General features: G+C 33.4%; 2 protein-coding genes across 2 annotated transcripts; one reads left to right on the forward strand and one right to left on the reverse strand.

Moving 5' to 3' along the window:
• The first annotated feature begins 91 nt into the window (after nt 1-91).
• LOC106181994 (zinc finger protein 593) lies at nt 92-9,672 on the forward strand. Its single transcript, XM_024077713.2, has 4 exons — nt 92-169; nt 407-619; nt 6,954-7,016; nt 8,600-9,672. The coding sequence occupies exons 2-4, from the start codon at nt 426-428 to the stop codon at nt 8,751-8,753; spliced, it is 411 nt and encodes a 136-aa protein (XP_023933481.2). The 5' UTR covers nt 92-169; nt 407-425; the 3' UTR covers nt 8,754-9,672.
• Nucleotides 9,673-9,912: 240 nt separating this feature from the next.
• LOC106182014 (uncharacterized) lies at nt 9,913-16,535 on the reverse strand. Its single transcript, XM_013566620.3, has 14 exons — nt 16,408-16,535; nt 15,240-15,438; nt 15,056-15,118; nt 14,754-14,816; nt 14,249-14,292; nt 13,962-14,058; nt 13,638-13,746; nt 12,965-13,075; nt 12,735-12,830; nt 12,369-12,495; nt 11,849-11,987; nt 11,249-11,284; nt 10,978-11,020; nt 9,913-10,542 (listed from the first exon to the last, which is right to left on the reverse strand). Exons 1-14 carry the CDS (start codon nt 16,441-16,443, stop codon nt 10,449-10,451), a joined length of 1,257 nt encoding a protein of 418 aa, XP_013422074.1. The 5' UTR covers nt 16,444-16,535; the 3' UTR covers nt 9,913-10,448.
• Between the last annotated feature and the right edge of the window lie 108 nt (nt 16,536-16,643).

Consider the following 16,643-nt stretch of genomic DNA (forward strand, 5'->3'; position numbering starts at 1 on the left):
AAATTTAGCTTAGACACGTAGAGAGCAAATTCAAGCGTAGAGCGATAACCATTAAAAATAGTGACGACGGCGGGGGGGGGGGGGGGGGGGGGGTTGTGGTGGTGGTGGTGGTAGAAATCTTATTCCCATTAAGCTCTTCTTTCTGCCTCAGAAAAAAGTGGTGGTGGTGGTAAATCTAACCCTTTACCGTTTTAATGTCATCTACAATATTTTAACGTCGCATTCTTTGATTCACTTTTTTGGTTGGACATAGATTTTACGCGCTATAGTTGTTATAAACATCGTGCTATAGAGCTTACAAACATGGCAGCTTCCATGTATGTCGAGCATGCTTTCATTTGATTAGTATAAGTTTTAACAAATCCTTCTTTCTGTGAGTGTATTCACCGACTTTATGACTACTTAGTCTAGGTGTTATTGAAATAATGGGTCGACTTGCGAGAAAAAAGCAGCATAAAGGCGACAAGCCGCTGAAAGAAAAGTACAGAACAAGACGAAAAACGAAGGATTTAGATGAAATTCATGAAGACATGAAAGCAGGGAATGCAAAGAAACTGTTGAACCAGCCTATTGATCACGATTTGCCGGGTAGCGGTCAGCATTACTGCCTGCATTGCGCGTAAGCTTACTATACGTGTTTGAAAAATATATTTTCGGCACTTTTGCAGTATTTCCCTCACCACTTAATTAACTCTGATTTTTAATATCCTTTCTAAACTTGTATGTGTGGTGCGTTTGGTGACTTTTAGCATTGTCTTTGCTATTCAGATAAATTAGTTTTGCAATTCATTTACTATTTTAAATATGTTTTTAACAAGTCATTGAAATTTTATGCCTTCGACATATAATGAGAGTCCGAGTTATCACGAGTGAAATTTTGCTGTAATCACATTGGCCAAAGAGCTTGAAGGTTTATTAAAAAAGAAAAAAGTTTGTAAATTTCTAAACTTATTTATTTAAATAGTTAGACATTGATCAAAGATGCCACATAATTTTACTCTGATTAACATTTAGAATTAGAGTTACAGCGTGAGGGAAGTTGCAAAAGTACCATGTACTGCATATATCTGAACTGTCCAAATTGTTGCTAGCTATAGAGGTGGCAAAAAAAAAAAAAAAAATAGTAATAATAATAATAATAATAATAATAATAATAATAATCAAACCCAATATTAGTGGCATTACCCTCTTTGATATTCTGACTATAGCTGACTACCGGACCCTGACTACTAACATTTGTATGAATTTTGTGTTGACATACATGTACTATGTAACAGGCCTTAAGGGAGGATTTCTCTTGCAGGCAATTACACAACAATATGCATTATTCATAAATTATATTTCCTAGAGCTCCTGTTACCTCACTTTTTGACCTTACATGTTATATTACTTCAAGGTTTTTACCAGGGATAAGGCCTCAAACAAACACTCAGTGCAAAAATATCCACATCCTGGCTATAAGGCTGAAACTTCATGTGCCAAAAATGTATGAATTCTTAGAAAGCAGTTTAAAAGTGACATGCAAAACTGATGTTAAATTGTTATTCAACAGAACTTGAGAGAAAGCAACCCTAAAAAAGAAATTGCCCATAAACAAATTCTGTCAGTTTGCATTGCTTCCACACAGGTGTTGCTAGTCTGCCATTAATTCTGACACCACTCTCCTACAAAACCTAAGAAATTTCACTTAATTTTACATTAAGTTTGAAGATTTGGGGTATTTCTGATTATCAACACCGAGATCCCTACCCGAATACATAGGCACTAAATAAAAATGATTAATAAACTTTAAGACAACCATGCATGTGAGACAACCCATCTTGCCTTATAAATCATTGTAATTTTTTCATTAGATAGGAAACACAATTTTTGGTGAGATGGGAATAAAATTTTTTGTTTTAGATGTAAAAAAAACAAGGTCAGTTTTTGGCAATAGGCATTCTCCCTTGCTCCGGTCTTCAAGAGTATTTACAGATATAATACATGGTGATTTACTTGATTGGTCTTTGAGTGTAAAAGTTCAAGATTCCTCAGTCATTGTAATAAAAAATAAAAAAAGGTTAAGTAAATATTTTCAAACTAACTTATGTTAATACAATCCTCACAGAACAATACATAAGAGCACATACATTGTGGTTGTATGTGGCCAACTTGATTGATCTAACATGATGTACATGTCAATGATGATGTAAATGACTGGGTATAGTTGTGTGACAAGGTTCTTTAAAAATATTGACATAGTTGCATTTGTTAGAATTTATTGATTTTTTAAAGCAACATAATATTATGCAAGCTTTGTATGGCATAATAACAATATTGTTTTAATGGTCTTTTTTTAATTGACCAAGTAAATTGTGCATGTAGTGTTTTGTAGCAATATTACTCGGTAGTAATCACTGGTAATGCACGTTTGCATCTCAACACAATATTCAGGATCAGCATCTGTAGTCCAGCATTAGTGAATTATGTGTAAAAACACCAGGCTGGATTACAGATCCGGTCACACTTAGGCACTGTTAAATATTCAACATAGAGGGAAATTATAGTGAAAAAGTCCATTTTTCATAATGGCCATATCAAATATTATCAGAGCCATTAAATATGAAGACTTAATTTTGTCCAAGACTTGTCCACCTTTAACCAGTGATGGACTCCTAGCCAATCATTACTACTTTTAAAATTTTGTATAAATTTTTTCAAAATTTAAGAGCTTGTCCACGAGAGAACCAGCCCAGGGTGGCAAGGTGGGGGTCAGCGGATTTCAACCAAATTTGTTGTATGGAGGCATATTAGGAAGTTATTCATGAGTTAGGAAGGAATCCCAAAAATATCCTTTCTTCAGAGAATTATAGCCTATTATAAGTCATGGCTTATGTAGGCTCTTTGAGACTCCATTTTTACCTTGGAAAAATAATGATATATTTTGTGTAAATTAAACAAAAATGGAGAAAACTAAAAAATATTAGACCTTACAATCATTGAAAACAATCATTTGGCTTGCCACAGATATATGTAGAATTCAGATAAGACCCTGCTTGGGCGAGCCACACCCATTTATAACACCCCTCCCCCCAAAGTCCAATTTTGATACTACCATCTTTAATTGCATATATCTCCATCTTCACAGGGTTTACAGCTATAAAACTGCATGAATATTTTAGGCAGATATGGGTCATTCCAAATCAAGTTTCAAAAGTTACTGCTGTATTAAAACAGGTACTGAAAAATACCTCCAAAGTTGGCCATTTTTAAGGCAAAAAATCGTGGTGGATTCATTCAAGTCTATGTAGACGATAGGTTCGATTAATTTATTAAACCATTTTGCTCTACAATGATGTTACTAAATTAATAGGGCTGGTGAACATGGAAAGTGGGTGTGTACTAATGAACATCAGGTCAGTAGGTCAAGGTCACTGGGCTTCATATTTGTAAATTGCCATATATGGACTTCTTAATTTATATGGACAAAAAATTTAGAGGAAATAAATGATAGATTCTGTTACTTTGGATAGGCACTGGCAATTAACTTGAGAGTTTACAAGATAATTTTAATATATATATATTTTTTTAATATCATCAATTTGGTGAATACAAATTAAAATCTTAGTTTAGTAGCGATTTCTTTTTGGTGCAATATTTATCATATAGAGATCAGGATATGCCATAGTATTTATGATAGCAAAGCCAGAACAAATCTATTTCAATTATCAAGAGTTTTTTTTAATCATCCACACCACTTTTTGGTGACTATTTATGAGCATACAGTAACTAAAAAATTATTCAATTTAGTTTATTGTTGTCTCAGATGAATAATTACAAATAATAAAAAAAATCACAAAATTATAATATAGCAATACATGCAAAGCAGTGCAACATTAGTTGTGATCATTACAAACTATATCATAATGTAGCAAAACAAGATAATTTTCTATTCAAAAAAGCAAAACTAACACAACCGCAAAATATATCCTGGTGTTATGAAACATCTTTGCAGTTTTGTATCAAACATTACAGCTCATAACATCAAAGTTTTTAATACATTCAAAAATAACCGCCGATTTTTTCTTCCTGAATAGTCTGTAACCCTCCTTACTGACATTTCAATCTCATCTTCATGCTCACAAATGCTAGGTTCTGCTGGCCTGTTTCTTGTGCCCTTCTAAACTCCTTCAGTAAAAACTCCTTTACTTTATTTGAATATAGTTTCAAAGGTTTAGATGACTTTAAAGCTCATCCATTGTGTAACTCAGTGAGATATTCAAGAGGGTGGAGTTCTCTCACAGCTGATGTGCTTTAAGTTTTTCTTTAGTCAGATTGTTGGCCCACTAGACTTTAATTTGATCAAAAGCTTTTTTTTTTGGCACATTTCATAACTGTGGTCTAAAAAAAGACCTTACAAATACTCTTCAGTCTTAGTAGCAAAAGATTTCAGAGAAAACTTCTCTGGACAAGAAAAAATTTCCCTGTTTGTGAGCTTGCTTGGTATAGTCCCAGTTGGCATATTTGCCTCAGAAAAACCCAAATTAACTTTAAAGCAATAATAACTCTTTGTTTTTGCCAAAAAATGAATTTTCCTGGAGTAAACATCAATTTTCCCATACTTACCAATGGTTAATGAATCCATTTTTACATTCAAAGACGGTCCCTGGTTTTTTTCTAAAAAGTTTGGTTTTTTGTTAAAATCTCTTAAGAGATTTTAACAGAGTATAGACATCAATGGAGGTCACGTGGTCTAAAGACAAGTTCAGATATCAGAATAATAGTTATAACTGCTGTTTTTGTGGTAAAACAGAATATATTATATTTCTATGAGTTATTCACAGGGTTTTTATTGTAAAATATAGATCTCATACGAAGAGTTATTATCCCTTTAACATCAGTATCACTCATGTTAAAACTGCTCAAGGAAGGAAGACACCTTTTCTCATGTTGTAGGAATCAAGAAAGCTAAATTGTTGTAATTGGACACTCCAGTCCACGCAGGTTTGGAAGATGTCTGTCTAGCTGGATGTAGAAAATGGCTCCAACTGCAGAAACTAGGGCCTCATGCATCTCCTCAGCATTTGTTATATTGTGGCTTTCATTTACATACATGCCTTTCTACAACAGCCATCATTTCCACACTAGTTTCAGTTTCTGCAAGACTTTGGACTCTTTTGCTGACCATAAGATCACTGTGTGTCAAATAACACTTCTCAAATATGCCTGAAATATAAATATAGCTTACTATAGACACATGAAAACACTTATCTGAAAGTTAATTGATACATTGATGAAAAATAAATTATTATCCCATTTGTCCATGTTTTATAAGTAAGGCATGGTTTTGAATATTAATTATGATGAGCCTAGCAATTTTGCCAAGACCAGCCCTAGCTTCAATCTAATTCCAATTGTTACCCTTAAATTTATTTTACCCAAGTACCATTAAACCTACATAAATACCCACACAAATATAGCTTAAAAGATAAAATTATCACAGGTCCTTAGGCTGCAATTTCATTATTTGAAAGGGGGCATTTTTCTTTTTAAAAAAATGGAGCGTTTACCATTAAAAAATTACACCTAGATCATTTTTCTGAGTGAACTTTTTTTCTGGATTTTAGCCTGTATAAAAATACAAACAAACCCGTTTCTTACCTGAACCAAGTGGCACAAGTGGCATCAGTATATTCAAATGGCTTTTTGTCTACACTGACATCTGCAAGTTAATCCCATGACATATTTCGTTATAGGCTCGTTTTCCCCTGTGTGGATGGTTTCCAGCACAAACCAAGCCCATATCCCAGTGCTGGTCACATGGTGTAACCCATTTATTCTCCCAAAGATACTTGAAAAAGTCCAATTGCTGTCATCGGATACAAAAGAATTCACACCTGACAAGAATCAGTGTGCTTTCGTAACTCACGCTGTTTTGCTTCACGTAAACGCGACGAAGATGACTGTTAATATCTCTGTTGCAATTTTTCAATACACTTCATGTTTTTTTATATCTGTAGACAGAGTATAAACCACATGATATACGACTTCGTTGAGGAAGATTTGTAAACAAACAGTCTGCGATTTCCGCCATGTTGGATAATGACGTTGTGTTGTTCTGACGTTAGTACATTAGTTCATTAGTTTCACATGGTTTTAAAATGTGTTAGATGCTTGTTTTAACCAGAAAAAAATTAGAATAGGTAAAATGAAAATAAAAAGTTCAACTAACAGTGTTTTAAACCATTCGTTGACTTGAAAGAGATGGCTGAAGTTCAGTGCACCGATATACGTGTTCGGATATATTTACGAAAAATGAAGAAATTAGGTCATGTTCTATCTGTTACAACGGACAAGTTGTAGAACAGCAGTAAGTTTTGATTTCATGTATAAATAGATTAATGAGTTATCTGTTAGTCCTGAACACGCTTTACCCCAAAGACCTGTGAAGATGAAGATATTGTCAAAAATAGAAGGGGGGTGTTCAAAGCATGTGGTTTGTAGGCCTGAGAAAAACGCTTGGTTTGTTACCATGGAAACAAAGAGAGTGGAAAAAGTGTATATCATTTTAATCCCCTATCTTTAGGTTATAATATATCACCAAACTAAATCATTTGGTGACACCTGTATAAACTTTAAGGCCAATCAATATAACCCTGTTTTTCAGAAGAATTTTTGGTTGATAAACCCCCCAAATTGTCACTGGCCATATCTCTGTAAGAAGGGATTTTTTTCAGGAAAAATTGCAGCCTCGGATATTGTTCATATAAAGGTTCAAACACACCAAATATGATGTAAATCCGTTCGCCCCCACCTTGCCGCATTTTCTACATTTGGTTTGGTTTTCTCGTGGACACACACTTAAATAGCTACAGATAGGATAATTATATACTGTATATATTTTACTTATTATTTATATTTATAATAAACCTTCCACTATTAGAATTTTTAAATTTTTTTTTCATAATTTTCAGAAAGCACTTCATTAGTCATCAGGCATTAACAGAACACTTTCGCAGTAAACCACACAAAAGGCGGTAAGTAGAGTGCCTTTTAATATTGGTGTCTGCTTATCATAATATTAGTTCTTAACCACACCAATATGAAATGTCTCATTTATGGAATGCCGTTTGTACAAAAAAGATGAAAGTATCATTTTGATCAGAAAAAATTTTTTGCAAGGTGCTCACATCATTTTGAGATCGTCACTTTCATCATTTTGACAAGAAATTATATTTATTTGCAAGTTGCTAACATCATTTTGAGAGAAAAGTATTTTCTACAAAGTCGTTTTATCATTTTGCAAGTCGAGTTTATCGTTTTGAGATACTGACATGCTTTGTGTGAGATGATGCAATACCAGGGGTCGTCTCATATTAAACGGCGGGGAAAAGGAACTAACGCATCAAGGACTGGTTCCCGGTTCACCGTCAACAAAAAGTTGTTAGTGCCTGGCCACAAGCCTTATAATTACCCCTTCGTCTCTGAATTTGGCCTTCAGGTGTCCCAAATCAGCTTCCTCCAGGATTTGATCTATATCTACCGCTTTGTGGCCTGGCAGTGGCACTAACAACTATTTGTTCATGAATGGTGGGGCAAAGTGATCTCCATTTCGTCAGAAAATGAAAAAACAGCCTTTATTTTCATTTGATAAATGGTGAAAATGAAATAACAAATCAGCCCCGATTTTCCTTTTTCCTTTCAAAATTGGAAAACGAGATTATTTTTCGTTTTTTTTTTCCCACTTTTTTGACATAATAAAAACAAAAATGACAGATTTCCAAACGTGATAGAAAATAGAAACATCCACTTATTTCCCATGTCTAGAGAGTGAAAAATATTACAAAATACGCCCCTTTCTGCTTCTGTGAAGAAATGAGATATCGAAACATCCACGTCCGTTTTCCATTTTCATTCAAAAAATGAAAATCAGAAAAACGAACGGACTTCCGTTTTACTATTTGAATCAAAAATTGAATAATGAACACTTTTTGATCCTGTCATTTCCTCAAAGACAGAGATAAAAGGGTATTTTATAATTTATTTCACCTTTTAAACACAAGAAAGCACGAAAACGGTCGATATTCATATTTTCTATCACATCGGGGATCTGTTAATGTTGTATTTTGCATTTTATGGTAAAACATAGAAAACGAGGGCAATTTGCATTTTTTCATTTTTCATTTTTAATGGAAAAACAAAAATTGAGTTTCATTTTCCATTACATGTTGGCCATTTCTATCAAATGGAAATGAAAAACGGCCGTTTTTTCATTTTCCCATGACATGGAAATCACTTTGCTCCCCCCCCCCCCCCCATTCTGTTTGCCCCCTATACATGGACCCCTAGATGCGTTATTTCCTTTTCCGACCAATTTTTATGAGACGACCCCTGGTATTGCATCATTTCGTGCAAAGCATGTCGGTATCTCAAAACGATAAACTCGACATGCAAAATGATAAAACGACTTTGTAAAAAATACTTTTCTCGTCAAAATGATACTTTCATCATTTTTGTACAAACGGCGTTCCATACTCATTGGCCACACTGTTTGACATATAGCACCACATGTTTATGATGTTTATTTTACAGAATGATGCCCTCTTATATTTCATTTCAGATTAAAAGCCTTGCAGACAGAGCCATACACACAAGCAGAAGCGGACAGGGCTGCAGGAATGGGGTCTTACATGTCACCCAAGAAAGTTAAAGTTGATACAGTTAGTAAAATGGGAAATAAAATGGACCAATCAGAAGATGTTGAACCCAGCTGAATCTCTGGTATCTTCCTTAATCACTGGGTGCCAAGTCTTAAATTAATTATTGATACATGCATATGAACATTCAAACTTAGAATGGATACTTAATGAGAGATAACAGCCCCAGAAATGAAAATTGGATGTATTAGATTGTAGTTTCTATGGTCATGTGCATTTTCTCTGATTCACCCCTTAAAGATTAAAAAAATTAAAATTATCAAAAGAGAATTTGGAAAGAATTTTGATTATTTATTGACAATTATAATTTGTGTATGGAGATCCGTTTTTTTTCAGTAGCAGAATTAAAACAATAAACTGGTTCTGAACATTGCTTACAAAGTATTTTTGTGTACATGTTGCAATCTCCTGTGTTTGGCCATGCAGTCATGCGGATTTCTTGTTGTCAAGATATATAAGAAAAAAGTTTTGTAATCAGTTTGTTTCAAACTCCCTGTGGTTACTAATTGGCCTTAAATGCAGTTAAGATCAAAATGAAATATTAATTTTGGCCTTGTTGACACTGTATCAAAGAAATGGTGTTTGTTTGTGCTGAACCCTGCAGGGACAACTGTTGTGCCAAAAGTGCAAGTTGGGTTTAAAAACAGGCACAAATTTCTCAAAAAATTTTTATCGGTACTTTTTCTTTTAAGTTATAAAAATGTCTTTTGTCTTGTTTTGCATTAAATTTTCCTTCATTACGGACCTCTTACCAATCTGAAAGAAGGAATACATGCTTTCTTTCAAACTTCTTTTATCATATTCCAGTGCTTTATTATAGGTGCAATTATTCAGTGTATGGGATTCTTTCAAAATTAAAATGAACTATTTTGTATCCTATTCAGTATTGATGCAGGTACTTGCATATACTTTTTGTTTGACTATCTGATCAAGTTTATTTCAATTAGAAATATATACAGATTGATCTTTTCACGTACGTAATTTCTATGCATTGACATCATTCCTCTTTTACCCCTTTTGCCCATATCACATTAACCAATACTGCTACTATGATAAAAATGTAACAAGATTGTAAACTTATTGAAGATTTATTCAATAAAAATAATAACAATGAAAAGCTTCTTTCTATTTCTTTCACATGTATCATCAGTCAATATATTTTGAAAGAAAAGAAGTTTTTATGTACAGACTGCGTCTGTACATAAAATGTACTGCATCTGTACATATAGATGTCACCTGTTTATTTTTAGTAGTCTGTAGTGATCACCATCATATGTTGTTATCTGCAATGCTAGATGTGCATAATTCTCCTTCACTTTGGGTACTATTTTCTACATACATGTACATGTAGTTGTACTTTTTTGATGGCAAACTTTGTTTATTACTTCAGAAGAACTTTTTGAGTTAAAAGTTCCATAATACTCTGACATGTTTTAGCATCTCAAGTTATAAATACAAGGTAGACCTTTTCTTTAAAATAGCTTGGTATTGTCATTTAACCTTAATTGGTCATTATCACAATGATTCTGAACAAGTTTGATGTTTTGTAGAGAAAAGCTTGATCCTTTCATCTACAAAAATTTAAGCACAAAGCAATTCTGATCAATCAATCTGGAAAAAGTGAAAAGTTTACATTGCTGAAAGGAATGTTTCACAAAAAGAGTTATGAAATATAATCCATGTAAATTCTATTATGCCCTCTTAAAAAGTCTTCCAGTCCTAAGTCAAAGCTTTCAAGTTGTTTGTTGTTACTTATTTCACAGACCATTGTTTGTGCCACTGAGATGTTTGGGTCGGCTTGCCTTGTAATTGACACTTCTTCTTTTTTGGACAGTAACAGCATGCCCTGCAATATATATTAAAAAAAAAACTTGTCAGGTCATCACTAAGTAAGAGTAAAGGCATGAATCTGTTTCAAGAATATTTCAATGCGTTGGTGAGCAGAGGAGGGGATACAAAATATCTTTTGGACCATTCTTGGCATGTTAGTTCTGCCAGTGCTAAGAAATACTAAATACACTTTGGTCTTGTAAATCACAGTAACTTGCAGTCATTGTGCTTTATCTTAACTTTAACAGTAACTTTATCTTCATAATTAGACTTTGAACTGATGTTTGGTGTGCTGTTGAATCTTGGGTCCTGCGCAACAGGGAGTTCAATGTATCTAACTGAAATATTATATGTATGACGTGAATAACACACATCCCACAGTTTAGCTCATGAAAATTAACACAGGCCCATAGGAAGGTGGATTAAATATAACGATATCTTGTTCACTTACCATGTGGGTTGATGGTTCATTATATATGGCACAAGCTCATGATCTGAAGTACAAAATCAGATAAGAAAAAAATGTGACAACTAAAGAAGAATATCAATATCAATCTTAAAATTCTGTTTGAATCTTTACATGCTACACTTTGGTACTATTTCTAAATCTTGTTTTGCTTTCACGCATTAAAAATATCTTTTAATGTTTTACAGGTAATTACATAAATATATCACAATTATAAAGCACTTTATATGTGTAGTATGACAGCTTAGGATTGTACCTTTATGACAAACCTCCATGCATGGCCGACAAACCCCTGAAATGACAATGATTAATTTTCTTAAATCTCTAACGAAATGAATTTGAGGGAAAGTCTTTAAACAAAATCCAGTGTTTACATTTTCATAAATAATCATAATGAAATGTGTCCAAGTGCATAAAAGCTCTCACTGTCAAATAATTGCAAAAAGTCACCTTTAGATAAAATGGCAGACAACAGTAAATGTAAATGCACAACTTCTGTCAAGTTGACATAGCTTAGCTTTGTGTGTACTACTAGTAGTGTTTTATTAATTAATAAACCACATAATGTCATGGAGAGCTATCTCCACCTCTATGGTCCTGTCCACTGTCTCTGGACAAGCAGGAACCAGTGGCATGGATGGTTAGAAACCGACTGAACTGAATAGTGCCCAAAGTCTTTTTATCAATCTTACCCATTTTTTCTTTGGCTGAATTGCTGCTTGAAAATCAATACAAGAAGCTGCAAGACTCTAAAGTTACTATCCTATAATGTTCTGTAGTGGGTGATACATGTTCCACAGTTTAAATAATTTTTATGCATATTAAACTAGGTCAAGTCTTCAAACATCATACTTACAATTGATACCACATTCTTTGCAAGAGAAATAGTCCACTTTGTAGACCTTGTTGGCCTCAAAATTTACTGAAAAGCACTGTTTTGGTAGATCACTTTTACAATGGACACTACCATACACCACTATTGTGCTTTTTGGTTTCTGAAAGATAGCATATGTTTTTAAAGTTGACTAGTCTGACACCCAGCTGAGATTTTTAAGTAAGACTTATTTGTCCCTTTGAACAGATAAAGTATATGTATAGAAATGAAATAAAATTGGGAAAGTCTCATAATTTCAATAATACTGGCTCTTTATTTTGCTAATATTTTTTTAGCCATGGAGGACCATCAGTTACTCTGATTATATGTATGTAATCAAAGGTGTTTTCTGAACTCTGTTTTCTAAAAACAGACTGATGAAGTGTTACAAAATAAGCTCTAAAAAAGTATTTTCTAAATTTTATTACGTATTAACAACAGTTGAGTTACATTCCCAATTTCAAATAAAAACACCTGTCTAAGAATAGTGAAAATCACACACCAAACCATAACGAAGTATCAGGCGGGTGTCATCTTCTAGTAATGTCACATCTGGTAGAGAGATGCCACCTGCTTCTATGCTCTGAACCTTCTGTGTCATCTCATCTATGCTGTATTTTGAAAATGGCCTGGAAGTGCAATAAGCAACAGAAGAAGTAATGCAAGGCATATTAATTTATACATGAATCTTCAAAATATAGTTTGAGGACTTTTAAAGGTTATGACATATTATTTTTTACCTATAAATTAAAACAAAATCATTGGATGACATCATGCCTAAGAAATTTTGCACATATTTGGATATTTACTAATCATAATGTTATGTTTGAACCCTACATTTGTTTTATAATGGTGTGATGATACTCACCCAAAGCAAAAATATTTTACGTTTTCACCAAAAGCGATGATGTCATCACCCTCAGCTTCCATGTGTGATTTAAGATAGTCAGTAACCTCTTTCAAACTGCAATATGTAAAGAAAACAAGAGTTCATTTTTCATCTATCCATGGTGCCAGCAGCCATCAGAGTAATCAAAAATTGACAGGTTTCTACTAGCAACATCCTAACTGTTACAGATTTTCTTTATGTTGACTTACCTGTCACTTGGTTTTAGCATGACATCTTTCACAGTGACATTTTTGCACAAAATACATAGAGAGATCTTTATTGGTAGAACAGTCAGGTCTGGGATGTGCTCTGTAAGATACCTAAAATAAATTTGACCCCAATTTTACAAAATTTCTTGGCGAGACACCTTGAAAACATACATGTGTAGGTGTACATGGTCAGACTACATGTTCACAGGGGTGGATCCAGGCAGTCTTCCAAATTATCATTGTTGATCCATCCTCCATTTTTGACCGTCTTCCAATAGAAAAAAGTTAGATGCCCCTCAATATTAACTTGAAAATTTCAGATCGTTTTTGGAAGACCCAGAAGATGGCCTCTTTCCTCTCCTGTGTTCACCTATCAAGAACAACATGCTTTTCCACATACACATATGAATGTGTACATGTATATGATCAGATATACATTACATGTACAACTATCAAGAACAATGTGAAAGTTTAAATGTTTTGCCACATCCACATATGCATGCATACAGGAGTTTTTAAGCTACAAAACTATAACTGTAAAATATTATTTTGTGATAAATCACAGTCAATACTTTAATAATTATTATGAAATGCATCCATCTTTAATTAAACCAACATCTTGAAATGGTTTTATTCTTGCTAATGATCATAGGTACATCCCCTAACTATTTACCTATCATAAGCTGTAGCCACCATCTGTGAGCACTCAGACAATTCTTGGTCTAATTCTTCCTGATGCCTCTGGTAGTTCTGACTCAAATCTGCTATTTGGTGTTCCAGTTCTACAAAGGGAAATCCCATTACTTTCACAACTCGATTGTATGGGATAAAACAAAATACTTCTTTAACTTTTACCTAGGATATTGGTAAGCTGTAACTAAACATGTAATTGCTTCTCTCAGATTATTCTGTGTGTCTAGTTTGTACAGTCTTCCCCATTGCATCATGGATCAGAGATATGTTATGTAGTCATAGATATCAATTATTAGCATCTCACCATCATCTGTTAGCCCCTGCATTTTAGCTTCTTCTATCAATCTTTGGTGGTCAGCATCCAGCTGGGCCAGCTTCTGCTTATGCTCACGTTTTAATTCCTGACAAAAAGTGGGATATGATAGACTTAATTTTGATTGGCAAAGGAAATATATATATTTTATTAGTACATAATCAGCATAGATTATAATTGCATATTTATAAAGTTGTGGTCTGATAAAACGATGGCACGCTAAGCACAGGAGTAAATAAGACCTGCATAATTTCTTGCACTATAGCACACATCCTCACCTGATAATATCTTTCATGTGCCACCAAACTCTTCTTTACATGGCCTGAAATAATTATCAAATGATGGTTTTAATAAGTACATGTAAAAACTTCATCAGACAATGTCAATTAATAAAATCTGTACAATTCCAAGCAAACAGTAGAGAGGAAGAAACACTAATTATACTGACAATAAAAAAAAAAATTATGATAAAAAAGGATTATTTTTTCGCTAATGCCATTCAAAATGGATTATTGTTGGAGTTTGCTCACTGAATTTATCAATTACCATTTAATACTGTTTTCTAAATTTTGTCAAGCATGTGTGAAATATGGCAAAATTGTGTCCTGGTCTTGGAAAAAGTGATTGACGGTATTTGTTGGGTGTGGCATGTGAAAAACATTGAAACATATGCAAAGTTGTAAAATATCACATTGTAAGATTTTACAACATGGTTAGTGGTGGGAAATACATGAAAAAATTCCATTTCCCCTTAAATGTGTTTACCCATTCAAAATTACTCACTTTTCAGAACATTTTCAACTGGTGAAAAACTAGATGGGCTTTCTTCTTGGTTAGTTTCAGCAGCTGCAATGTAGTTTTTTAATCACAAGTAAAATAATAACTTTTGTCAAAAAATCATATATTCATAAACAAATGAGTCCTGCACGAATTACAATAAAATAATTGTTAAAAGTGACAGCCAGAAAGTTTCTTCACAAAATCACATATGCATATATATTCTGTTTCATCAAATAACTGTTCATAGATTCCTTATCAACATACTTTTGTGTTATAATACTAGATCATGGCATAGCATCTCTTACCTTTATTGATAAGGATATCAAAATACTTTTTCTCTGCTTTTTCCCTTTCACTGTTAAACAAACCTGTTGAAATAAAATTAAATACAGAGACTTGGTAAAAAAATTCACAATGACATTGTTAACATACTGATAATTTAACCTGTTTCATATCATAAAAAGACTGAATGTCTGCATTTCTACTCACAAACAAGTTCATCATACTGATGATCTCTTATCAAATCATTTACTCGGATCCTGTTGTTGCAACATGGACACTTGTGCCGCCTGTTCACACATTCTTTGATACAATCCCCACAATAACGGTGTCCGCAGGGGGTCAAGTGGCTGTCCTTCATCTGTGACATACACACTGCACAGATAAAGTGGTCACTCAAAGATTGGACCTGGAAAATCATTATATAAATGCCAGTTATATTTATGTTTGTGCATGGACACGTGTGTTGTATATGTGTGTGTGAATTATGCCTAGGGAGCTTTTTTTTAGGTGGGTGGCATCTCTGAATACATTTCAATCCAGTTAACCCAGATTGCCACATTCTCAATAATCATAGTAAATTGAGACAATAATTTCATACCTAAGTCACAATATGACAGTGACATATTGGGTTTATTTATGATCCGGACAAAATAGGGCCTTGTTGATTGTTGATAACTTTGTAAAAAAAGGCATGCTTGCACTAGTAGGTTTTCAACAGAAAGACAGCAGCAATCAATAATTTTCTATTGTAACATTGGAGAAAAGATTATCTGTGTTGAATGACTGCTGTATATCAGCTTCCTAACTTTTCTACGACAGAAAACGTCTTGTGAACAATTTATATGTGTAGTTCTTTTCCTTTATTTCTTCCTTTGAGGTTTCATTGCCCTTGGTCTTACTTCATCATTTGTTTAACTTGTTTAAACAGTATATCATGTATACAGTAATATCATACACATTTATTATTTTACTCTTTATATTTATTCCACTTACTATATTAATTCCAACTGTACTAGCTGTCTGTATAATACTAGTATACATCATTATCATATTAACATATTTAATTGCTAAATTTAGACGTAAGGACAACACATTTCCGCTTAGACGATTAAATATACTTTTCTATTGTTAAATAATGCAACAATATTTTTCAAAGAAATGTACTAGTAAACACGAACTCATAAATTTTACGTGATAGTGATGATTCATGTAAAAGACCAAAAGGAGATTTAGAACTAAGACTCGAGTATTACTCGTAACATTTCTGGTCACCAGGATCATGATACACAAGGGTATCAAGCAAAATACATATCACGTGCTATTAGGATTATTACTCTACTCTATGAATGAAAAAAGAGCTACGTTATATAAATACCGGAATGACAAGTGGGAGATCGTCACACTCAGCCATGTTGTTTAGGACTCAACAAAAATACCACATAAGGAAAGGCATATCACATGACCAGTCATGTGATTTCTTATTGCTGACGTAGTTGGTTAACATGCAGCTAAATTGACTTTATGATAAAATGGTTTCGTAAAACAATTGACATAATATTACAAAAAATAAGAGTTTCAAAGTGCTCAACATGTATATTAAAAATGAATTAT

Source organism: Lingula anatina, chromosome 1, assembly GCF_051362555.1.
Source record: "Lingula anatina isolate TDL-2025a chromosome 1, LinAna3.0, whole genome shotgun sequence".
NCBI classification, from domain to species: Eukaryota; Metazoa; Brachiopoda; class Lingulata; order Lingulida; family Lingulidae; genus Lingula; species Lingula anatina.